Raw genomic sequence first — 26736 nt, 5'->3', positions numbered from 1 at the left:
TTTAAATGGGTTGTTTATGAATTATAAAACGAAATTTTTAAACTGAATTTCAAAAGAAATTCCAGTTAGAAAGCAAATAAGGAGAAGTAACAGAAAATACAATATGATATAGTGATTTACTATTTTATTTAATTCATACAGCTAGGTTTAATTTTAACACATCTCCATGGAAGATAGCACATTCAGCGCAATGGATCAGAAATAAATGCTCTGCAATTAAAATTGTCCTTACATTACACATCGATTTCAGGATGACACAAAGGGCATATAGCACTTTGCACTTGACTTTGCACTAATACTTACATTTCCTAGAGAGTGAAGAAAGCGGAACATGTTGTGCACTGATTTTGTTTTTGTATTTTCTTTGAGTACCCAAACAAAATGCCCCACTCACGTCCAAAGTTCCTATGTAAAAATGTGCAAACTGGAAAAACCAAAAGGAAGCCACAACTGGAGTCTGGAAAAGACGGGACTTAATGCCATTGGTGGTTCTGGTTGTCTTAGGGAAAAAAGTGTCCAATTTTTCTTTTTAAATATATTGCAGTGAACCCAAATTTGTGGTTGTTCCACAGCAGGATTCATTTACACATGATTAGTTCCGGCTTTGCCTGGTGGTGAGTTTGAGTGCAAGTTCACAGCCCAGAGTGTGGGACCCTGGGTTGCTCAGCACGCCAGCTTAGCTCCAAGTGCATCCAGCAGAGTAGGTGCCAGGACAAGGTGAGGTTGCTACTCAAATGGCGGATGAGGTCCCTTCTCTGCCCGAAAAACTGACTAATGACATCAGCCTAGAGCCCTCTACTCTGGGTTGACACCCTAGCAGCTTCGCAGCTGCAGACAGCTGCTGGCCCCACAAAGAGCCCTTACTGGGAGGGCAGCCGCTGGCACAGTTTTGCTGCTGCTGCTGCTGCTGCTGCTGCTGCTGCTGCTGCTGCTGCTGCTGCTGCTGCTGCTGCTGCTGCTGCTGCTGCAAAATCGTTCGAGCAGCAGCGGCGGCGGAAACGTGAAGCAAGGGGGCATTGACCTGGGCATGCAACAGGCACGACGGGTGCTGGAGCAGGTGGCAGTAGCCCCACGGCGTCGGCGTGGGCTGCATACTCTGCGCAGCCCGGGTTGCTCCCCTCCTGACCCCTTGCATGATACTCTCAATGCTGAAGGAGGTGCATCCGCCTCCCGGCGGTGACGCCGGCCCCTTGTCCTCCTCCCAAGGCTGGGGGCGCAGAGAGGGCTGCAGCCCCGGGACGGCGCCGCGGATTGCCAGGTCTGCTAGCTGCGTTTTCTCCAGCGCGTCAGCGTAGGCAGGAGTGGAGAGCAGTACATAGCGAAGGGGGTGAGGGTGCAGCAGCGCGCAAGGGTGGCACCCGGCAGCCGCAGAGGAATAGGTCCTGGGAATAGGATGCTGCGGCGCCGGGGGGCCCAGCAGCAGGCTCGGGTAGGGGCCGCTCAGGGCGGCGGGCGCGGCGGGCAGGGGGAAGGGGTGATGCAGCTGGGCTCCGGGCGGCGCGTGGTGGCGCTTGAAGCGCTTCCTGCGCCTAAGGAAACTGCCGTTGTCGAACATGTCTTGGGAGGCAGGGTCCAGGCTCCAATAGTTGCCCTTGCCGGGATGGCCCGGCTCGCGGGGGATCTTCACGAAGCAGTCGTTGAGCGAGAGGTTGTGGCGGATGCTGTTCTGCCAGGCCGGGAACTTGCGGCGGTAGTAGGGGAAGCGGCCGCTGATGACGGCGCAGAAGCCGCTGAGCGTGAGGCGCTTGTGCGGGCTCTGCAGGATGGCCATGGTGATGAGCGCGATGTAAGAGTATGGGGGCTTCACCGGCTGAGGGACGTCCCGAGAGGCCGACGCAGACTCGGAAGTTACCCTGAACTTGGTACCAAACTCCAAAGGGTCGCTCGGGCCTTCGCTCGCGGTGCGCTTTTGGGGAAACGCACCCGCGCCCCGCCGCGCCCCCTGTGGCCGGTGCAGCTGCTCTAGAAACTGCGGGCTCCCCTTGGCCTCCTTGTCTTCATCTCCCTCCTCTCCCAAGATATCGATCTCACCTTCTTCCCCGTCAGATCCCCGGAGACTGCGTGGCGGGGTAGCTCGAAGCCGCTCAGCTCTTGGCATGTTCATGGAGGAGCAGGTTCTGCAGACTAAGGGGAGGTGTGGAGCCGCTCACCTGGTTCCTGGTGGGCTGGGTGGAAGCCTGGGTTAAGTGTCCCAAGAAGCAGAAATGCTCGTGGTTACCCTTTAGGAGTTTTCTTCTGCTGGTTTCTCCTCCTTTCCAATACCCTCCAAAAAAGATGCACTTTATCTTTTAGTAAAGCATCGTGGAGTGCCTGTGTGGGATGAATTCTCCCTCCCCTCTCCTTTATACCTCTACCTCAGAGCAGTCCCACTTCCTCTGGAGGCAGTACAAGCAGTCCAATGAAGAGGGTCCGCTGCGCAAACAATGACACGGGAAATAATCTTCACCCTCCTCCTCCTTACAACCACTCACCTAGGAAGATGCTCCACTCCTCAGATTTAACCAGCCAATAGTTGCATAGGCTCTGTTCACTTGCTTTTTAAATCTCCGAAACAAAAGAGGTAGGAAATTACACCTAACAATCTCTGGCCACCTGGATTTTGGGGCCTATTTCCTCGAAGACAGAAAGTGTGTGTGTGGCAGGGGAGGTAAGGGGGGGGGGCTGGAAAGGCACTGAAATGTATATGGTGTTTGACTGTAAAAGAATGTGTAACAACACAAGTATGTTTTCCTATTTCCTAGTTCATTGTTCACCAATTTTCATTGGTGGATTCTGTTCCTGATCCAGAATGACAAGCGGAATGATTTTTAATGTTTTAACTGTATCCTTAAACTCAAGGGGGTATAAGAGGGTGTTATATGGTTCCCACTAATCCCCACTCCAGATCCTTAAAATGTTCTCCCTGACTCAAGTTTTTGAAAAGGCTGAGAAGTCCTGGCATTAAGCTTCGGGAGTTCAAGGTAGAAGAAAAGCAGAAGGACTAATGAGAAGTTTTCTTACAACAGTGATTGTGGAGCCTTGAACAATTAGCCACACTGAAATTCATTTTATACCAAGATCTTGCATACACTGGCTTATATAACTACAATGGGTTTCTGCTCCCTTCCCTCTCTACCTCTCCCTTCTTTAACACACACACACTCACCCCATTAAGCACTTTCTCTAATAAATAATAAACTTAAAACTTAAGGGAGGCAAAGAAGGGCCTGCAGTTTCAGTATCTTTATATCACTAGGTACATTTCCCACACTGGTGAGGAGTAGTAATATGACAGACAAGTTCTGCTTAACACACTTGACATCTTTGGAAGTAACAAGACTTTTAGACTGACTTCATTTAAATCAGCTCAGAGACCAAAGTAAGAGTATAGGGGAATATAATTTTATATGTTATATAAATAGGGATCATATGGTAAAACACCAAGCCACAGTTTATATTCATAACTTAAAACCCATCTACTTATGAAAAGACTTTGAGGTGGCACCTAATAAAAAGGCAGCATAAAAGAAATGGTTTAGGCTATTGTCACATAGTTTGTAAAAGACAATGAATTTTCAGTGAGGTATCAGAAACCAGATAAAAGGGCAAAATACAACCAAAAGGCACTTACTGCCTTCAGGATAAAAAGTAGCTTCAAGTAGCTAGTTCCTTCAGGATAAAATTTTGAAACAGCCTCCTTGAAAGTCTTTTCTACATTCTTAATCTCTCCTCTGGAGGTGTTTACCCTCTAAGGCTTCAACAGCTATATGTAGTTTGAAGTAGGACAAATAAAAGAGGTTGTTAAGCCTAATAGATTTGTGCTTGAATCCTGAATTTACCAATTACTACTTGTGTGATCTACTAAACTAAGTTCTGAAGGGTCAAAACAGGTGTCTTATTCAACCTTAGATTCCAGATGCCTTCTCTTAACCCCCTGCAGGTAAGGCACATTGCTTCCATCACCAGAAGAATCCAATTACCTGGAAAGGGAGTACTGTTAATTTTCCTAGAGTCAACTTCTATGGGGATTTGGCTTATTTAAAAATGAAAAGAAAAGGGCACTTAAAAATAAAAACCCAAACAAAAAACCAAGTTTCATTATGGAAATATGTCAAATGGGGTACAGAAAACAACTGAGAATTCCCAATGGCTGAAGCTGAGATAATTTGAGCAAAAAAATAAAGTATCTATGTATCCACACTTATAAAAATAAATGAATAGTAAGTGGGAGAAAAGTAAAGTTCTCCTACAGAAGAATTCCAAATAAGTTATGTAAGTACTCTGCCCTTCAGCATGACTACCCACTCTTACTGTAGGCAGGGCATTGTGATTTCCTTCCAAGGAGTAGAGTATGGAAAGTGTGGGAGGGAGTGATGTTACAGGGGAGAAGCCTGACAAACACATAACCAGGCGATCAGGTAGACAATGTCATCAATAGTCATCATTCATGCTGACAGTATATACTATGATGAAAATGACACCCTGTGATAGCCTCCCCCAAAACACCAATCTAATCATGAGAAAAACATCAAATCCCAATTGAAGAGTATCCTATATATCTGATCAGTACTCCTCAAAACTACAAAGATCTGATAAGTTGCCCTTCCGAAGGGCTCTACCTTTTTGCCTGTATTTTTATTTTGTTCATAAATTATTTTAGAGGTGCTTTGTCTTGTTATTTAATTTTTCCCAAAATGAAATATTTTTCAGTGATCAGAGCCATTATCAGTTTAATAAAAATACAGTATAAAATCTAAACGAAAAACCAGTAAAGTCTGCAAAAAGTTAAAACATTATCTAGGTTTGGAAAAACAGGTGCTTTCAGACACTATTGAACTAAAGCAAAAAGACAGAGCCCTTTGGAAGGACAACTTATCAGTATCTTTAAATGTGCATATCCTGGAAGTTAATGATTCCACCCTTATATATTCTAGAGAAATATTCCCAGATTAAGAGTCAGAAAGTGAAAGACTGTTTCTGGATGGTTTCACCCTTGTATGGTATATAAATAACCAAAGAATACAAACTAGAAAAGCACAACAAAAATAATTCTTAGATTCTGTGAAAAATATACTGGTTAACAGAGGAAAAGAGGGGGAGGGAGGAGAAGGGAGGAGAAGGAAAAAGGCAGAACACTGGCATTGGAGTTTCGGTGGAGGTTGAAAGAATTCCACTCTCAAAAGTCACCACATGTCAGAGGCTTTCCATACTACTCAAACTAAAGTCAGTCTTTATTCTTATCAGCTTGCTTAGGGTTACCTCGTATTTTCTCACATCCCTCCACCAAAATGTAGGCAGTATAGGAACCTGGCCTTTCTATGCCACGTGCAGTTTCAGCTCCAGCACTAATACTTGGGCAAACTGGAAGCCCTTAATAAAATAAATAAAATAATGCCTTTTAAAAAAATGAATGTTCCTATGCTATACTATGAACTACACAGCAGTTAAAGAGCAAGCCATATTTATATGCAGTGTCATGGAAAGATATAAGACTAATAGTTCACTTAAAAAAAAAAAAACTAACACTGTAATATATATTGATGTCTTATTTAAAACACACACATTACAAAAATAAAACCTTTCTTTGAGTATATTTATGGCAAATTCATAAGTTTCCTGAAGAAACAGTTGAAACTATAACTCTAATCATGGGGAAAAAATCCACTCTGGGAAACAATGTTAACCATAATGTGTGTGTACATGACATGAAATGTCTAAAAGCATACACATTAAATGGACAACATCGCTTACCTCTATGAAGAGACAATGATTTAAAAGAGAAAGGGGAGACTGATTTCATCTGTAATGCTTGCATTTTCACAACACAAATATACTGTTACCTAATGAAAAATATTTAAGGATAATTTAGAACATTTTAAAGGAAAAACAGTTTATAAAACTGAGTTTTATAAACAGATTTTAAAGAATATAGACTAAAATACCTTCAAACATTTTTCTCACAACAGGATAAGAAGTCCTTTCCTCATGGTGTAGAACAAATGAATTGAGACACTTATTTGGCAGAAAACATTATAAGTATTATTGTTACCACATTAATTACAAAACGAATTGTTAAAAAGAAGAAAACATTTATTTAGTCTCTGCTGGATGTCTGAAGCTGAGCTAGGTGCCTTTATTTAGTCCTCACAACCACCTTGAAGGTTGGTGTTATCAATGTTCTGTTTATAAACAAGGAAACTAATGCAGAAAGTACTTTGCCCAAAATTACATAGCCAAGAAACAGTAAGACTGGAATTAAAGCCTAGATATGAATCAAAAACTAGCTAGAATTTCTTTTGAGGAACTTGCTACCATGAAATAAGCATATTCTTTCAACTTTAAATTAAGAGAATGGATTCAAGGGGCAAAAGAATGAGTATAAAGAAGTTACATTTAAAAGGTACAGAATACAGGGTAAGACAGATAATTTAGTCAATTAGCCTGCCTCCAACCACTGGAAACATTGAATATTCACAGTCATAACTTTTTAATTTAAAATTCCAGAAGAAAAAAATCAAAAAACCATTTTGATAGCTTTCTCTGATATTTAGCCACCTAATGCTTTTCTCTTACTACTTAAATATAGTTATGCTGACCTGGAGAAAAGCTATTGTACATTTAGATACCAATCACTTAGGTGAAGACTTAAATTATTCAAAGTTGCCTGCAATTATATCTGAAGTTCTATAGCTTTCCAATTTTTATTTTATTCTGAGAATTAGAGAAGTTAAAAAAAACAAGATAAATTTAATATCAGTAGTAAAATCTACTTTAAAGTTCTAATTGGAATCTTCTAAATATATTACAAAGTGAGTGACTGAAATTTCATTACACTGTCTACCAGTAAGGCTTAGAATTGATTCATAATAAGGTTCTTATTAATTTCTTTGATAACTATTTCTTCCACTAATAAGCCTGTAGCCACAACAAAACTTTTATTTCATTTAATAAAAGTGGTGAAAGATTTCTAAAAAAGTTTTGTTAGTAACAAAAACTATGCAATCAGCTGAAGTTTAAGGAAAAATGACAATGTTAATGTAAGTTTTTAACATTATTTTAAATAACTTCAAGGGTGAACTTCAGTATATGTAAGCTCCAAAGCCAATTTATACTTCAGAGGGTATATTTTATTGCATGATGTCAAATGTTTTACAGCACTGATTTACTATTGTGTATTCTATAAATAAATATTTAAAAGTACAATGGAATTCATTACAGAAATAATGGAAAGTGATGATTGAAATACGCCATGTAGAAAACTTATTCCCAATTTTATCATCCAATCATTTTGATAAGAAATACTTCAAGTATTATAAACAAACTTGATCTTCTTTAAAATCTGCTGTTCATCGCTTTTCTTTTTCTGTCACAGTAGCTATAAATAGTTGTTTAAGGATATCCTTATCTAAATACCTACCTGCAAACAGAACAAAATAAGGTGTAAGTATATTGAAATGATCAAAATGACACAGTTCACTTATCAATTCCAGATCATTAAATGCTTGATGATCTAATTTATAAAAACAATAATAATTGAGTGATTCCTTCCTTAACTCTCTAGTTAAGTTCCTCAAAACCAAATTGGGTCATGGATTAATCACTTTTCTAAAACTGAAGAGTAACTGAGTAATATTCCATTGTGTATATACACCTCATCTTTTTTATTCATTCATCAGTTGATGGGCATTCACATTGTTAGCAGTTCTTGGCTATTGTAAATACTGATGCAATAAACATAAGGGTATATATACATACATATATATCTTTAAATTTGTGTTTTTTGGATACTCCAGGTAAATACAGATGAAATCCTGCCTTTTGCAACAACATGAATGGACCAGCAGATAATTGTGTTTAGTGAAATAAGCCAGAGAGAGAGAGACAAATACCATGTAATTTCCCATATAAGTGGTACAGAGAGAAAAAAAAACAAATTAACTAAATAAAAGAAAAATAAAATTTTGGACTATAAGATCACTTATTGGGTACCAGAAGGGAAGGGGAAAGAAGGGTGGGTAAATCAGGAAAAAGGGGACAATGGCATGGTGAAGAAAAGAATTAGACTTTTAGTGGTGACCTTAATGTAGAATATATGCAAGCTCATTCTCAATGATGTATTGCTGAAATGTGTTATAATACAATGTTACTTCAATGAAAAAAATACAATTTTAAAAATAAATTGAAGAGTAAAAGGCCTGAGTTCTTGTGAATTTTAACACATGACAAAGACAAATATATTAACCACAAGTTTATATAGGTTTATAAAAAGGGTTCTGATTTGTGAATATTGCTTAAGCAGTACATTGTATCTCTAAATACATTTTTTATTTTGCTTTAGAAATTTAACTGTCACTCACCAATAAGAACCAATCGATTTGTTCTTTCAGCATCATCTTTCCAGCTCACTGGAGTCTCCTCCAGATCATACAGCTCATGGACACCTTGGACAATCACTTGCTGTGCTTTGTCTTTGATTGACACCAGTCCCTACTCAATAGAGAATGATCAATTTGGTCTTGGTTCAAATTTAAAAGCAGAAATTGAGCATCAGAGTTAAAGGATTAATTATTCATATTCTTTTAAAATACAAACTCATAAAAGAGATACTGTTAAGATTACTTAAATCCAGTTATTTGTGCATTGAAGAAAAAGTTTTCTAAGGTTTCCACTATTTGTTTAATTTTACTATTTAATTTTTAATTTTTTTATTTTTTACATCACTGTTCATTTTTAAACAGTATTTGCTTCCCCCCCCCCCTCAGGTGTAGTCCCCATAGAGTTTCCTTCACCAATGCACCCGTGCACCACCACCTCAGTCCCCTGTGCCTTTCCTGCCTCCCTCTGATACCTCTCCCTCCTCCTCCCCTGCAGTATGTCTCTGATTTATAATTGCCCATTTTTTGCTTTGTTGTGTTTTGTACTGTTATTATTTTTTTACACTGATGTGATTTCCACTATTTGAAAAACATTTTTGTAACATGTTCAATTCCTTGTCCTATATAAAGAAGAAATCAGGTGCTACTGTTGTGATAATGAAACTAGAGTAACCACCAATACAATAAAAAAACATAAGGATGTGAACCATTCAAGTAAGAGCACATTGTAAAAGAAAATCCAGAGCAAAATACAAGACAAAGGACTCACAGAAATGGAGCACACAGAGTAAGATGACACACACCTTAGAGACAAAAGGGGAAGGAATGACTCTATCAGTGGTAGAAGGAGGGGGGCAGAGCAATGACACATCTCTGTCCTTGAGAGGGTAGGAGGTCAAGTGTCCACTCTCCAGAGTGGACCAGGCCCCATGTGAGAGGTGTGCCCCAACACTGCCAGCTCTGTGGCCTGTCTGCTATTTACATGACCCTCAGTACAACAGCACATCTCAGACGGGCACTTTGGAGAGGTGATCAGGGTGGTAGGGCAGGGCCTCCTGATGGGGTCAGTGGCTTCATAAGAGGACAGAGCCATTTCCCACTCTGCCACATGGAGGCAGAGGAAGGTGGCATCTCTGAGCCAGGTAGAAAGTCCTCTTCAGAGCCCAACATGCTGGCTCCCACAACCCTAAATCCCAATCTTCAGAACTGTGAGAAAGAATTGCTGTTTAAGCTTCCAGCCCTTGGTGTACACCTGTGAGCCTGAAATCACAGATTCTGGGACAGGGTTATGTGAATCTGTAAGGGAACCAACAACTGTAGAGTGACTGAGCCTCTCTCAGATGTATTTTTAAATTTTTTTCAATATGCAGTTTATATATACAGTTGTAACAAATAAGACTATTTTTAAAACAAAAAAAATGTTTCTATGTACATTGATTTTTTTAAAAACAATCCCATTTTTAAAGATAAAATTTATTATATATATATTAGAGTATTCCTTCAGTTATTTATCGAAACAAAAGGATAATATGCATATCATATTCTACTGATTATTCTACTTTTAAAGATTTTATTCTTGTTTCACAGTTTTAGTGGGAAAATTTAAGAAGTTAAAGGATTCTGGCAATAAAGATTTTGTTTTTGTTTGGGTTGCAATAAAAGAATACAATAAAGGAAAAGAAAATAAAGGAAAAGAAAAACTATTAATCTGGATCATTTTATATTGATCTGAGAAATGAGGCACAAATTATCTGATAAATTAGCTCCTGTAGGAATAAAATGATTTCTTTGAAATGCTTGTTAAACATATTTGTTATAATATACATAATGAGAAACAGTAAGAGAAGAAACACTCATAGTTACTCCCAATACACAAATTTTTTTTTAGATTTATTTATTTATTTATATAAGAACCGGGGTACAGGCCAGATCACGGAAGGATTCACCAGAGAGGATTCATCAGAGACAGTGCAGGGAACAGAACAGGTGGGCTGACGAAATACACTGGTGAGGGGAGCAGCGGGCGAGACAGGAGAGGTCTGCCACGCCATGTGGGACCCTCGCCGGCCGGCCGGGATTGAACCGGAACTGCAGAGACTGTGGACGGCTTCACAAGGGGAGGCCCTCAATACACAATTTTTGTTCATTTCTGGTTTAGTCATACATTTTGGGTGTGCTGTTTCAGTTTTTCTTTGCTGTGTGAGTATTGTTTTTTGCTTTTTTCCTCCATTTTTTGAGATACAAATGACATACATAACACTGCATTAGTTTAACATGTACAACATAATGATTTGGTTGTTTTTTTTGCTTCCAAAATTTTAATTTTAGTATGTAATAACATACTCCTTGGAAAGAATTACCTAAGCCTCAATTCTGTGTTATTTGCTTTGAAGTATTAGCTGCTACTAGAGTCAACATTTTAGACATATTATTATAAGACTAATACTTTGTACAGGAAAGAGGAGGAAGTCTATACAGATATAGACTGTACTGTCACAGAATCCACCATTGTTGATATGATGAGAGGAACACCAAAAGAATCAAAAAGGACAACTTAGAAAAACTGCCATATACCTAAGGACAAAAAAACTGCTACATACCTAAGGACAAAATGTGTGGTGGTGAAGGATAAGCCAGTGAACTCTGAAATGGTCTTGGTAGCTACTAGTATAAATGTCTGAACAATTGGTTGTTGAAGTAACATGCAGCCCCCTAACCCCCAATTAAATAACAGGGATCAGAGTAGTTATAGGATGAATTTGTGCTCTGTCAGTTAGAATTATGGAATGAACATGGAGCTAAGTCATTAAGTAGTAGAACGATCTGGAATAGACTGGAATTCACCTGTGTTGCTCGGCAGTGCTAATCCCAGCAGACCAGGGCAGGGAAAACCAAAATAGTTTCTGGATCGTCTCACACTCTGTCATTCTAGTGATACCAAGAAGTCACTACTGACTGGAGAATCTAGTTACTAACAGTAATAATAAGCAGTATGGTAGAAATTTTATGCACACTCTGGAAATGCCAGGGTAGACTCAAATAACTGCTGATTGTTTAAACAGACAACCCAGAACCACTATCCCCTGGAAAAAACCTTTCATGACATTAAAAACCCAAACATCAAGAAATATGAATGGAAAAAAAAAAAAGAAAAATGAATGAATTTCAAGACACAGAGAAAGAATACTTCTAGTCCTTTGTGACTTTGTTTACAGCATGACAAATGCCTGGTGTTTGTTAAATGCATCAAGAAGCATCAAGTTCAATTACAGCAAGATTTCTAATATTAACTCTCCAATAATGAAACTTTCTTAAAAAATACAGTTTTTTCTAACTGACCAAGGTGTGTGCCAACAGGCAAAAGAATGTGAACAAGTCAAGCTAGTTAGTAACAGTACTTTTGTTTAAAGCCAAATATGATTTTATATAACAAAAAGAGGTCTTGTTTAAAAGTATGAAACTAAACTGTATACTGTACCTTCAGTCGTATGACCTCCATGCAGTCATCATCCTTGTTTCTCACACTCTTTTCCCACAGAAGATTCTATATCAAGTGACATATGACATATTTTAATAAGACCAACATTAAGAATAGCTACAACTATGTAACAAAACAGTAAGTAATAAATCATTATTCAGTTAAACATTGAATTCACCTGAATAAATACATTTAGACTTTCTTCCTTAGCATTTCCTGGTACTTCAAATGTAACTGTAACAATACTCTGCAAATCAAGAGAGAAAATCAATGGTGATTTTTAAAAACTATAATATCAATATATTTTAAAATATCACAAGTTTTTTTTTTAATTTAAATTTTATTTTTATATTCCCCATACAATTACAAACCCCTTATTCTGACGCCAATCCCTCCTTTCCCCACCCCTCACCCCCCATAGAGTGTCTCTGGTTCATAGTTGTTTGTTGATTTTGATATTTAAAATATCACAAGTTTTAAGGTGAAAAGGAACACATGCAAATTTATGCTGCTTAACAATATATAGTAGATACATCTTTTTCACTATAGTTGCTAATTCCTTATATCAGCAACTCCATTTTCTAGATTCTGTAGAGTTGATCAATGGTTTAGGATTTAAATGGAGAAACTCTATTAGCACACAGGTACTCATCATTTTATTCATTCTTGCCAAGAGCCTCAGCACTAAGTATGGACACAGTGTATGGACCATGTACTGAGCCAGGTGCTTTTTCCTTGGTCACTTCCTCTTTTCATTTATTCATGATTACAATCCTATAGTATAAAGAGGATTATTATCATTTCATACATTGGGGAAAAGGAAAAAAAAAGAGATAAAGTTCTCTTGAAAAATATGAATAAAAAGGAAAGCTTCAGCTTGTCTCTGATCAAGCATGTGTCAAGGGGAGGCAAGAGCCTAGAGATGAGAATGATGGTATAATGTCATCTTTGGTTTAGAAGGTTGACATCATCATTTATAGAATGTTGATTCTGAGATTTATTTTTTCTCCTGGTCTTAATAAATCTCTTGCTTTGGGCCTCCCCGGTAGCGCAGCGGTTGAGCACTGGCTTGTGAAGCTGCCCACAGCCTCTGTAGCTCCGGTTTGATTACCAACCACAGGGTGAGGGTCCCACATGGCGCGTAGACATCTCTTGCCGCCCGCTGCTCCCCTTAGCAGTGTACTTCATCCATCTGCATGTTCTGCTCCCTGCTCTGGCTCTAGTGAATTCTCTCACCCTCCCATGCTTCTGACTGTACCCAGCGCTTGTATAAATAAATAAATAAATCTTAAACAAAAATAAATCTCTTGGGCCTCCCCTGGTGGCACAGCGGTTGAGCGCTGGGCTGCAGGGCTGCCAGCAGCCTCTGCAGCGCCGGTTCATTCCCTGGCGGCTGGCGAGGGTCCCATAAATAAACAAACAAACAAACAAATAAATAAATCTCTTGCTTTCCACTGAAAGGAACCAGAAGCTTAAGACTCCCTCCAGCTGGCCACATAAGCACAATTAAACTCCAATTTGCTGCTGTAACCCAAAATTTCCAACCCAATGATGAAAACATACCAGAACTAAACATAAGAGCACAAAATCACCTTGAATAATGAGAATAAGATGCTGAATTCAAGCTCAAAATGTCTTAGAATAGACAGAAAGACCATACCAAGAGAATTATACTAACTTCCTAAAACAGCATCACTGGCTGAGAAATTTCACACACCGGGAGAATATCATATAGACTTTTAGCATAAGATATAAAAAGACAATAACTCTCTTTTTATCCAAATATAAAGTATGACAAAGGTAAAGATCAATTTAACTATAAAATATACTGGCATTCAGTCTCCACTGTGCTAATAATAGGAAAAGCAGAAAGCAGATATATGAAGTGTAAATCAACTACAAGTACTTTAAAACATCAGAATTTAAAAGTAATTATTTTTTCACAACAGCCAAGAGGTGGCAACAGTGTAAAAGTTCACCGATGAATGGACAAGAAAATATACTACAATAATGTATAAAATGTGATATAATAATGGAGCATCATTAATTCTTTAAAAAAGAAGAGTGTAAACTTCACTCACATGTAACATAAAGAGAATCAAATAATTGACAGACGGATGAAGCAAAAGTAAACTTTAGGATCTGTAAGACCAATTAGTGTTATCAGAAGGGAAAAAAGGAGAGGGGTGGATAAATCATGTAGAAGCGGTTGATTGTACAGTGAGGATGGACTGAGACTTTTAATGGTGAACTTAAGATACTTGATAAGGTTTTTTTTTTTAAGTATTAGGCTTTTATTGCTTTTTAAAAAATTTTCTTTTCTTTCTTTTTTTTGAAGATTTACTTATTTATACATGCACAGGGGTACAGGCCAGAGGCGTGGGAGGGTGAGAGGATTCACCAGAGACAGAGCAGAAAGCAGAACAGGCAGACGGACAGAAGACACTGCTGAGGAGAGCAGCAAGTGAGACAGGAGAGGTCTGCCATGCCATGTGAGGATCTCCCTGGCAGGCTAGGAACTGAACCTGCGCTGCAGAGGCTGCAGACAGCTTCACAGCACAGTGTTCAACCCGCTGCACCATTAGGGAGGCCCCACATGTTGAGTTTTAATATTAAAGATTGTATAATGTTATAATGCAATGTTACAATGCTTACAAAAATAATAAGGAATGAAAATCCTGTCAAATGCTACAAACATGGATGAACTTTGAGGACATTACGCTAAGTGAAAGAAGTCAATCACAGATATACAAGTTACTGCTGGTCCCCACCTATATGAAGTTTGTAAGCACCCAAAATTACAGATGCAAAAATAAGATGATGGCTGCTAAGGGCTAGGGGGAGGGAGAATGGGGATTTGCTGTTTCATGAGTGTATAGTTTCAGTCATGCAAGGTAATAAAATTCTAACATAATAATAAATAGATTCGCTGTATGGTTCATATAACTCACAATACTGTACTGCACATGTAAAGTTTCGTTAAGAGGCAGATTTCATGCTATGATTTTTTACTATGATTTTCTTTTAAAAGTATTTTTAAACCTTAATACTCCGCTTTTTAAGAATTTATTTGAGGCAACACTGGTTTACAACACTGTGCAACTTTTAGATTTATAGCTTCACCCCTTATACCAGTTTCCACCCACCACCATCCAATTCTCCCCTCTCACTGTTGTACCTATTCCTCCACCTGCCTTCCCCGGCTCTAGTAACCACCATTCTGTTGTCAGAATCTACAGGTTTGCTTTACTTTTTGTAAGTTTAAGGTAATAATAGTATGCATAAAAACACAATCCTTTTTTCTTTTAATCATGATAAATACCTAAAATTCTATACTGAAATATATAGCAAATCATACAGCATGTCAAAATAGCAGCAAAGGGTTGTTAAATAAAATAAAATTTGTCAGTTTAGTAGAGGTAAGGTAGAAATTCTGTCTTCAAAAATGCTTAAAATGTGGGCCTCCCCTGGTGGCGCAGCGGTTGAGCGCTGGGCTGCGAAGCTGCCCGCAGCCTCTGTTGTGCCGGTTTGATCCCTGGCCACCAGCGAGGCTCCCATGGCGAGGGTCCCACATGGCACACAGACCTCTCCTGCCGCCCGCTGCTCCCCTTAGCAGTGTATTTTGTCAGTCTGCCTGCTCTGTTCCCCACTCTGGCTCTGATGAATTCTCTCACCCTCCCACACTTCTGACTGTACCCAGTGCTTGTATAAATAAATAAATAAATCTTTAAAAAAAATGCTTAAAGTGTATATTATAGGTTAGATAAGTTGGCTTTAATATTGGGAATGTCTGAATATAGTCTGATACTGCTTTATTTTACCTTAAAGATTTTTCATATCAAGAATGATTTTTTACATTCTTATCTTAGAGATTTTTTTGGCAGTTAGAGCAATGGCTTAATATTCCTAATGAATACAATTAATTTCAGTGTGAGGAAAAATGTTTTTAAAAAGACAATGCATCATGGGGCTAAGGAAGGGAGATTAAACATTTTAGAACTAGATGTTTGCCTGAACAAATAAACTTTAAATAGACCCTAAAGATGATGAAATGCATGAATTTCCAGTTCGTAAGATGAGGTCACAACTGATAATCCATAATTGGCTGTACTAATCAAGTATACATAGACTGCCAGTTGAATTTTTCTCATCTACTTCCTGTCTTCCAACTGCGGGTCCTCCTTATAGTGAATAAGAAATCCATGAAAAAGAGAGAACTGCATTAAACACTATTCAGGGATAAGACTTTAATAACACACACATCATACCCATTTCAGACTTTTTCCCAGCTTATATTTGTTTTGAATCTAAAGTAACTTTCCTTTTCTCATGTCCACAGACACAGAAAGAAGCAGAAAACTGAGACAACAATTCAGAAAACTAAAGCAAACTGCCTTCAAATAAAATTTAGGAATAACAGGGGTTTTTGTTCTATTTTTTTTTCTTTAACCTACAATGTTATTTCCCTCAGTTTTCTTTTCTTTGGCAAACAATACCTAAAATGCAATTAATTTCTTTTTTTCATCTGGAAGACTAAGCCTACCAACAAGCAAAATTCAAAATCTGTATATCTATATTCCAGCTTTCTTTTCCTCTTTGCCTGTGTAATTGACACTGTGAAAAACTGCTAGTCAGGCACAAAGCTATCATGTATTTGGCATTTTTTTTTTAAAGATTTATTTATTTATTTATACAAGCACTGGGTACAGTCAGAAGCGTGGGAGGGTGAGAGAATTCACCAGAGCCAGAGCAGGGAGCAGAGCAGGCAGAAGGACCGAAGTACACTGCTAAGGGGAGCAGCGGGCGGCAGGAGAGGTCTGCGTGCCATGCGGGACCCTCCTCCAGAGACCGGGGAGCAGCCGGGGATCAAACCTGTGCTGCAGAGGCTGCGGGCAGCTTCACAACCCAGCACTCAACCGCTGCGCCACCGGGGAGGCCCCATATTTGGCATTTTCATCCAAGTAAGTCTACATTCCAGATTTCGATTATTCTAGTCAAACCAGGTTGTTTCCTATCACTTCTCTCTCTTCATACTGCTCCATCATCAATCACTAAGATGATTCAGGCAAGTCTACCTGTGAAAAAGCATTTGGTTTATTCCATTTCTATTCTCATTGTAACCAATATAGTCTAGGCCCTTATCTTAGGGTTATCTGGACTTCTACAATATACTCCTACTTGATAACCTAACTCCATACTCTAATCTAATTTATCTGACTCTGCCAGATAGCACAGCATGACTTCTCTTTGCTAGCAAGTCAGTCTTAGAGTCCTGGTATTCCAGAGCATTCTTACTTTCTCACCTCTAAACCTCTGGATTGTTCCTTTCTTTAATGCTTCCAGTCAAAAAGATCTACCAGTCAAGGTTACTTTTTGTTGTATAGGTCAGAATAGTAGTTATCTCTTTGGAGATAATCCTCTTTGGGAGGGTTATTGACTGGGGATGTATACAAAGACACTCTCCTATGATTTTGGAACTCTGTATTTTGATCTGATTGCAAATTGCAGGAAAGTGTTCATATGTGCATATGGATAGGTATGTAGGTACAAACATATGTAAAGAACACTGACTTATAAACTAAAACTTTGTATGTTTTACTATATGTAGAAAAAAATACTACCTTTCACAAAACCTTAGAACCACTGAAAAAGTGGGAGTGTTCATTCCTTTGAGTTCCACTGTCCTTTGTCCAATTTTATAATCTGTCCTATGTTTAAGCATCTAAAGAAGGAAATTGCTCCTTTAGAATTTTATAATAAATAAATGAATAAATACATGGCCTATTTTCTAGTAAATTACAAGGTCTAGGATTTGCTTGAATACATTCCAGCAAGGTTGATGGGTATATGATGAGTTCATATATCTTTTTACTTCTATGTAAATTTGAAATTTTTTACTTTTTAAAAAAAGTTAAAAAAAAAAAAAACTCTAGCCAAAAAAAAAAAAAATGCTTTCCTAAAGAAAGCATTCCTTTTTGATATGATTTGGTAGGTTATTTTTTAGGAATACTATTACCATTAATTTATAAGAAAAATTTTTGAGCATTCCTAGATCCAAAAACACCCTTGACAAATCATACCAAACAGAAACTTTCTACTTTCGGATAGCAGGGGGGAATTTCCATAATAAGATGCTGAAAATATGTATTAACATGTATATACTCAAATCCCACTCCTGAAAATGAGAGAGGTGGGGACTACTGATTGGCCAACTCCTTTTTAAAGCTCCACAAGTGATTCTGATGTATATTCCCCCTTAGAATCAGCTTTTTATTCTTTTAACAAATATTCACTGAGAACCTAGCATGTACCAAGCCCTGTTTAAGTAATGAGGAATTTACATTTAAAGAATTTACAGACTATGTACGAGAAAAGCATTTCAACTGAAACTACAACGCTTTATAGATGCTATGATGGGGGTCTATTTCAAGATACTATGGGAGTAGATACGAGCCATCATAAGGTTCTTGAAAGAGTATATTACGTTTTGTTCATCTTTCAGTCCTTACAACTCATACTATGATGTCCTTCATCCAGAAGGTAAGTAAAAATGTACTTCAGGATCATTTTTATGACTAATATTGAATATTGTAAACAATTCATTTTTCCCCAAAATTTTACTGATGGAAGTTGTATTTCTCTCATTAACTCATTTTAAATGTAAGTAAAGGTGAATAATCTATTAAGATAAATTTCTCTGGAAAAAGTGCCACAAACATGGTATTATTTTTGGCATTATGGCAATGTAGCTCCCCGTAAATATGAGCCAAAAAAAGGGCTGTTATCTTATACTTATTGCAATTAATAATGATTTAGAAATGAGTGATAGTTCCAAGACAGAGGAAGGAGGACAATGTACACTACACACTCACATACAACAAAGAAGTTATGCTACAACTCTACCAAAAGCAATCTGCATGAAAGAAAGATAGGTATAGAGAAAACTATTATTTGTTTCTAGCATCTTTAACATTTACTCAGGAATTAAGAGTTTTAGAGCATGCAAAAAACCTTAAGGGGTTCAAATTTACAATGCTAACTGAAGGTGAAGCTCCAAGTCAGTTTTTATTTTAATGAGCTTGAGATGTTTTTCCTTAATCATTTTGTTCATATAATACAGTTTTTTTAAAAAAAAAAATGAACTGCATATAGAATCCCTAAGCAGCTTTTAAGCAGTAATTCCCCAAAAGAATGCATCAAAATATGCTGAATGTCCTAAAGAATGGAGTAACCAAAGATGCTTAAAAGACATTTTTAAAGATTTTTTTTACCTGATCAATGTGAGGTTGTCTTGTTGGCACATGTTGAAGTTTCTTCTGTAAACTAAGAATAACTAATTTTAAATTCAGAGATAAAACCCTTTTGATTTTAACCTTATTCATTACTTAGATACAAAGTGAAATAAGGAAGAGACTTTCAACAGTTGACACTTATTATAGCTCCAATTTTATACATTGTTCACATATTCTAACAAAGTAGCCACAGATCACTTTCTTAACTTATCTTAAAAATGAACACATTCACATACTTATACATAATTTAGAGAAAATTAATCTTTAACAACATTATTTTGTGTGGTTAAGAGAGATTTCTTTTTCATTCCAATACATCTAATATAGGCCTAAATAATATATGTAAAGATTTTACTATTGCTCAAAATTTCATCAACTCTCCCCATGCTTCCTAAAATAAAAATAACACTGGTTCCTAAAGAAAGTCAGAAGTTTAAATTTTCTTTATAAGTACTTTCCCTCGAACATATCTAAGTTATCAAAAAATAATTTCCATAGGTGCATTCTATATAGTAAGTTACCAGTGATTGAGAGAAAACAAAAAGTCAGGATCTTAAAAATGCATTGTTCTGATATGAAAAGAGCAAGATCAATATGGCATAACAAATTATAACCATAACAACTATAGCATACATTCAGTCACTGATGGGGGTACAATGGGAGGAGCAAAGGACTTAAAATCTTGCAGCAGATGTTCTGCCTTGAAAAACAGTGAGGGGTAAATTAGTAACACCAAGTTTAGGAAAGAGAAAGGCTTGTAGGAACTATTTGAGGGAATGAGTCTCATTGGGGGGTCTTAATAGGGAAAATGTCAAATTAAATCCTTCCCAGCTGGTTGCTCAGAAAAGGATTCTCCTGTTTAGCAACTTAGCACAATGAAAAGTTATACAAAGGCCTTATTTACAGTGGGGGAATCACATTAAATAGCTACTTCTTTAAGTGTCACTAATGTATTATTACTGCTCTTAAGCAAGTGTGGAAAAAGATTATCTAAAGAAATATGTTTGAAAAACCATACACTTCCTGTTCAACATTTAATATTGTTGGACAGTAACTACCCTTCCCTCAAAGAAGAAAGGTTTCTTTTAACTTCCTAGAAGGTCTACCGTCATTAGGTCTGAAAATTAAACTGACAAAACCAGATTAACAGGATAAAAGCACAGAAATTTATTTAAGAGCTTTAACTAACACAGGAGCCTTCAGAAAGACATGAAGATCCTATAAAAGGGTTAAAATGGATTGTTTTTATACTAGGTTTGAGGAAGAGTAGAAAAGTCATGGAAGGATATGACAGATTATGAGTCAAGGGAACTAAGCTAAGGAAAACCGTGAAGTCTATTCCTTCAGATTTCTGTGTCCCTGTGTCTTCAGAGATAAGGATGATCCTATAGTCTGGACACAGGAAGGGTATGTCATGTATAAGAAAGGTTTTATGATTCATCTACTTCAGAAGAAATGGGAGAAAATATTTTGCTACTCATATGTCTGCTAAGGGGCTAATACTAAGATTACATTAAAAAAACTTCCTACAACTCAGTCACAACAAAAACCAAGTTACTCAATTATAAAATGGGTAAAGTATCTGAATAGACATTTTCCCAAAGGTAATACACAAATAGCCAAAAAACATTTGAAAAAATGCATAATGTCACTAAGCATTAAAGAAACACAAATCAAAACCACAATAAGCTATCACCTCATACTCATTACAGCAGCTGCTAACAAAAGCAACAGAAAATAACAAGTGTTAGAGAGGACATGGAGAAATTGGAACCCTGGAGCACTGTTGGTGGGACTGTAAAATGGTGCAGCTGCTATGAAAAATAGTACAGTGGTTCCACTAAAAATAGTAATCATATCATCGAGCATTTCTGGGAATATACCCAAAAGAATTGAAAACAGGATCAAGAGGTTTTTGTGCACCTACACATAGTGATATTATTTGTAATAGATAAGAGGTGGGCACATCCTGAATGTTCATCAATGGATGAATGGATAAACAAAATGTGGTACATACAATGGAATAATGTTTAGCCTTAAAAAAGAAGGGAAATCTTGACACATGCTACAACATGGATGAATCTTGAGGATGGAATGAAATAACATACTGTATGACTATAAGAGGTATCTAAAATAATCTAATTCATGGAAAAAAATAGTAGAGTGTTGGTTGACATGAGCTGTGGGAGGGGAAAATAGGGACTTGTAATAGTTCAGTTTTGCAAGATGAAAAGTTCTGTAAATTCATTGCTCAAAAAAGTGAATATACTTAACACTACTGAAATGTAAGCTTAAAAATAGTTGATTAAAAAAAAAGATACCAATGTCTAAGAAAGAAAGATATGGTCATTCTCTCCTTTATCAAAAAGATTCCCTCAGGGAAAATAGGCAGAAAACTGATCTATCACTAAAGAGAATGGAGGAGTCTGTGGGAACACCCCAACCTGTTTTTCTATGTAGTTAATACACTTTCTCACAGAAAGAACTATACACACAGGTTGGTGTGAAATATTAACAATTTGTTTCTAAATTGAGCTACCACTTACATATAATTTCTATAAGAAAATATGATATCTATTCATTGTGATTTCCAAACATCCAATTGACAAAATTTTCAAGAACATACTCAGGAAAGGTTTGTATGCCAAAGTAATAACAAGAAGCTTAAGTCAAGTGTGCAACTGTGTAAACTATTCATGTACTCCCCTAATTGTCAAATAAAAGGCATGTTATAATAAAAGTGATCAAAATACAGGAAACATACCTTATTCCAGAAAGACTGTCAAAGGCATGAAGATCTAATACATTGGAAAGATCAACTCTAGAAGGGAGAAAACCAATAGTGTGAAATAAAATAAATCAAGGAAAAAAAAAAACTCCTGGACACTTTTGCCAAAATTGTAGATATGAAGATTAATGAATATATTATGCTATTTTGGGAAACACATAAAAAATGACAGGAAAGGAATAAAAAGATTGTTTAAAAAATTATTTTTATAGAATTTACATGTTAGACTTAAAAATGGGTGACGTATAAGATCGAAGCAGAAAATTACTGGTTATTTTGTTTCAATAAGCTATAGTTGTTTTACTTTCAATTGTCTTATCAATTCTGAAAATTTACGATCTTTTCAAATAAATTCTTACAGCAAAAAAAAAAAAAGAAAAGAAAACCTGAAAGCTTTCAAAGCAATTAATTACTCAAAAAATGAAATGAGGAAAGGGCACAAATGGAAAAAACAGTAGTATAGGTGCATTACCTTTGGAATTATTTTTAGGAAATGATACCAGAAAATAGAGGTAGGGGGCTGGGAAATGTAAAAGAGGAAGAGAAAACCATCCAAGGATGTGTATCTAATCACCACTGTAGACAACTCTAGTGGGCTTTCATCCCACTAAGATTTCTTTGGAAACCACATGAAAAGCATGAAGACATTATTTACCCTGGAAACAATGAGTACATTTATCCATGGGCTCCATCTTCCATTGGCTGAAGACTGCTCCATAGGCTATTAATCTCTCCTATTTCCAGGTTGTACACATATCAAGAGTGCTGCCCAGGGCTGCACTGGAATTCCCAGATTGTTTTTATCTTTTTATTCATAAGCTATGTCTCTTTTGTGTTTTTGTTCTACTGTCTGGGAGAATTATTCAACTTTATTTTCTAACTCCTTTACTTTGTTTTATATTGGTCCAACATATCTTTTATTTTCCAAGAGTACTATAACTGCTTCTTTTTCATAGCAACATATTTTTGTTTTATAGATTCAGTAGCTTTTATGTCTCTCTGAAGATTTCAATCAATTTTTTTTCTTCTCTCTATGTTCTCTGGGGTCATTTTTTTTTTCCTAGTCCCTTTTTTTATGGTGGAATTTTTTTTCAAATGTCTGATGATACCATTGGTTTTTATTTAAGAATGAGTCACAAAAAAGCTGATTGGAGATCTATAATGAGTTGAGCTTCAGAATTGATGAACATTGCTTTAAGTTATCAAATAGGAAGTCTGCTTCTACAGACTGTTCCTCAGATACAGATAAATGGGAATTACTAAATTTCTCCATGAAAGAAGTCTGGAGAGAGATGCCCAATGGCTGGGTGTCTTATGTTCAAGTTGTGAGAAGGCATTCTATTTACAGACTTTCAATTAACTTCACATCTTACTCCTGCTCTCTGGGGATACATGTCATTTCTGCAGGTGCCTATAGCATTTTTATATTTCTTTTATTCTCCCTCTCCTTTCCATGATTCTCCCTCTCCTTTCCTTTCCCTCTCTTTTACAAGCAAAATTATAAAAATATGAGGAGTCAAACAACCAAAGATTATACATTTACTGTAAGATTCCTATCTCCATCTAAAAGATGTGACTTGATTTTACTTCCTTCAAAATGGGTTTCACAGAGACTGAAACATCTCTGTGCTCCATCTGAATAAACATTATATCTGTTAGAATTACTTAGTGGTAATTTTTTTTTAAAGATTTCTTTATTTATACAAGAACTGGGGTACAGGCCAGAGGCGCTGGAGGGTGAGAGAATTCACCAGAGACAGAGCAGGGAGCAGAACAGGCAGACAGACTGAAAACACTGATGAGGGGAGCAGCAAGCGAGGCAGGAGAGGTCTACCACGCCATGTGGTTATCTCCCTGGCTGGCCAGGGATCGAACCCCCACTGCAGGGACTGCGGACAGCTTCGCAGCGTGGCACTCAACATGCTGCGCCAGCGGGGAGGCCCAGTGGTAATTAAGTTTCATTAAGGAAACCCATGATTCAAATCAGAAGAGAATATCATATCATAATTTATATTATGTCTGATTTAAATATATAAAATGAATTTATAGAGACTAGTAATGGAGTTTTAATCCTTACTCAAGCTTATTAAACAATAGAAGACAGTGATTTCTTTACAATCAAAAGTAAAATGAAGGAATGATTAAAGAAAAATAATAGGAACAATCTATTTCAAAATTAAACTATAGAAACTTGACAAACATTTTCTTACATGGAAAAACTAACCTGTCAAAACAAGGACTTTTTAAAATTTACAAACATGAAGTTAAATCATCTCCTTTAACTTAGGACTGACCAGCTGTGCCTGCTTTGCTCATTCTTAGCAGTCTGCCAAATATTCATACTTGTGGTAAAAAAATTCAGTTAAGATTATGAATAGTTACCTTGGCATAATATAGACAAATTTTCATCTTATTAAAAAAAGAATACTCCAAAATTCTATGTTAATAGACTGTAACAACATTTCAAACTCTGGACATTCTAGATGAGGAGATTAAGAAAATGATCAAACAATTAAGTTTATGTTCCATGAAGAAATTTTTAAATATCAATTTACATGAGACCAATATCTAACATTAAACATATTTCCTTTCTCACCATCATAATCAAACAGGTGATGAATGAAGTTTTCCCCCAAATTTATCACCTTTACTCTAGGAAATAGTTTAAAATTTTAGAGAGGTTATACATGCCAACTGTGTAAATTTCAAAATTCAGGTCAATTGTCCTAAACTCTAAAAACAACAAGGGCACCTCCAACTCAATATTTACAAAACTGAACTAAACACCTTTATCAAATCCAATTCTATCACCCCCCTACACCAATGGTGCTCCTCCTTCCTATATTTTCTAACTCAGAGAAGCACACCATTCAAACCATCTCCCAAGAATCATACTGCTTTTTTAATCCTTCATAACTCCTTGTTGCTTACATGTGTTATAGTCATTCTAAAATATTCACAGGTTCCTATAAAATCTTCCTTTGACCTGGAAAAATCATCCCTACTCTAACCCATCTGGTAAACTCTTACTCTTTCTTCAAGACTCATGTCAATGATCACCTTCTCAGTCAAAATCTTGCTACTCTCTAAGAGTTGAGTAGTTGTTCCTCTGCCTTCCTGCTCTTACAGGAACCTGTGCATATCTGTTGTATTAAAAAATACCTAATACATTGGGCTTTACTTGTTTGCTTGTTTCCTTCAAATAACTGATCTCCTTACAGGCGCAGTTTTTGCCTTAGCCATTACTCAAATCCTCATTGACAAGAAGTGCTTAGCAACTAGAATGGTCAACAAATAGTTTGTTGAACTGGCTGACTTATTTATAGGTGAACTGGGTTTTGGTTTTCCTCTGTTCAGTCACTTAAATCTCCAGGATTAAAAAAAAAAACAACAACAACACACAGGAAAAACTAAAAATGGCACTTCTAATCTTCCACTACTACTTCTGAAGTCTATGTGGTTCATTAAACTTCCATTTGCCTCAAAATCAACTTCAGTCCTTACCAGTAAGATAACACTACACACCATTCCTACTCCTTAATTAATCTTAAATACTCAAGGTGAAACTTTTTACACATGTTCAAAGCAGTTTTACTATGTCAACCTTTGTCAACTACAAAATGTTTAAGAGAATAAAATTTTTAAAAATAAAATTTCTATCAGAGTGACAAGTTATTTTATTAAAAATCAGAATTCTAGTTTCTAACCTTAAATGTTTTAGTTCCTATGCCTCGATGAATTTTTGGGAATGATTTAATGTAAGATTCATGACCCGACAGTAAGACTTCTAACAAGGAGGTCTGATCTTTACTGAAAAAGATAATCCAACTTCAGTCCTCATAGCAAGGAAGTACTATTTCAGAAAGTCCCCAGATTCCCAGATGTGCCGATAAACACCAAACACTGAAAAAATGGAAGGGGAATTTTATTCACTTTTTCCTCCATCCATTTGAAGTAACAACATTTGCATGTTTACTGCTCCACAATAGAATAAATAGAAGTGTTAAGAAATGTCAACAAAATTGTTACATAATAAACTATCCAAAATGAACTCTTCATGCAGGACATAGATAGTTCCAAAATTAAAATCAATAAAAAGTTAATAAAAAAATCCAGGGACTTATAAAAAACAATTCAAGATAGTTTACTATGTATGTCAAGTAAATGCTATTACAACAAAGCCACAGCTATTTGTGGAAACAATTTCTAAAAGCTTATTTAAGCATTAAATGGTTGTGTGTCATTTTGTAAAGAAGAGAAAAATTACAGAAAAAGGAAATAGAAATGCTATAGGAATAGCTCATGATATGAGTTATGTTATCAGTGATTTTCTCTTTTTTTTTGCACTTTAAAACAACAGGTTTATTAGGAAAAGTGGATGGAAAAAAGAGGTACAGGTATAGACACAGGTGGCCATAGAGTGGCTGCTGCAGCTGTTGCTGCTTTTGAAAAGAAATGGCTTGTTAAGAGACATGCCTGCATAGACACAGGTGGACAGTCTTGGGACAAGAACTGCAGTTATCAGAAATTTTCTATGAAGGAATTTGAAAATGCAGGGGACACATCTGGTATAGTATGCTTGTAGAGGACTCACACTAAGGGCATTCTTCTACTACCTCTGCCAGCAGATGAGAGGTTTTAGAGAATGCATACTAATTCCCCAGCTGTTCACATGCATATAAACAGCTGTTGCTGTTACTGCCTAACACTTCTGGTAGTCTGTCAGCACCTCTAATCTCTGCCAGATCAAAGAAGCCACCCAACTCAGACCTCTGCTGCGCTTCCAAGGAAAGAATTTCTGATCTAGGGACTGGGTGGGACTGG

General features: G+C 36.8%; 2 protein-coding genes across 3 annotated transcripts in view; both read right to left on the bottom strand.

The window, feature by feature from the left end:
- Positions 1 to 813: 813 nt before the first annotated feature.
- LOC119231821 (forkhead box protein D4-like 6) lies at positions 814 to 2784 on the bottom strand. The gene is given in 2 exon segments (XM_037493603.2): positions 814 to 1251; positions 1253 to 2784. Coding segments are annotated over 2 exon segments (1290 nt in total). The 5' UTR covers positions 2105 to 2784.
- Positions 2785 to 5919: 3135 nt separating this feature from the next.
- LOC119230745 (zinc-regulated GTPase metalloprotein activator 1B) overlaps positions 5920 to 26736 on the bottom strand; it is a 44835-nt gene continuing 24018 nt past the window's right edge. The window contains exons 10-15 of one of the 2 annotated variants that reach the window (XM_054688741.1): positions 21889 to 21945; positions 19104 to 19155; positions 12011 to 12079; positions 11833 to 11898; positions 8337 to 8466; positions 5920 to 5991 (exon numbers count right to left, since the gene is read on the bottom strand). In XM_054688741.1, the coding sequence (XP_054544716.1) occupies positions 5963 to 5991; positions 8337 to 8466; positions 11833 to 11898; positions 12011 to 12079; positions 19104 to 19155; positions 21889 to 21945 (403 nt within the window). In that variant the 3' untranslated portion in view covers positions 5920 to 5962. Of the gene's footprint in view, positions 5992 to 6766; positions 7397 to 8336; positions 8467 to 11832; positions 11899 to 12010; positions 12080 to 19103; positions 19156 to 21888; positions 21946 to 26736 lie in introns of those variants that run through there. The other variant, XM_037492214.2, reaches the window with a different exon arrangement.

This window comes from Talpa occidentalis, unplaced genomic scaffold, assembly GCF_014898055.3.
Source record: "Talpa occidentalis isolate TD23 unplaced genomic scaffold, MPIMG_talOcc4v2.1 talOcc4.7, whole genome shotgun sequence".
In the NCBI taxonomy this organism is placed as follows: Eukaryota; Metazoa; Chordata; class Mammalia; order Eulipotyphla; family Talpidae; genus Talpa; species Talpa occidentalis.
Note: the sequence above shows the minus strand (reverse complement) of the source record. Positions and strands in the feature narration are given on the sequence as shown.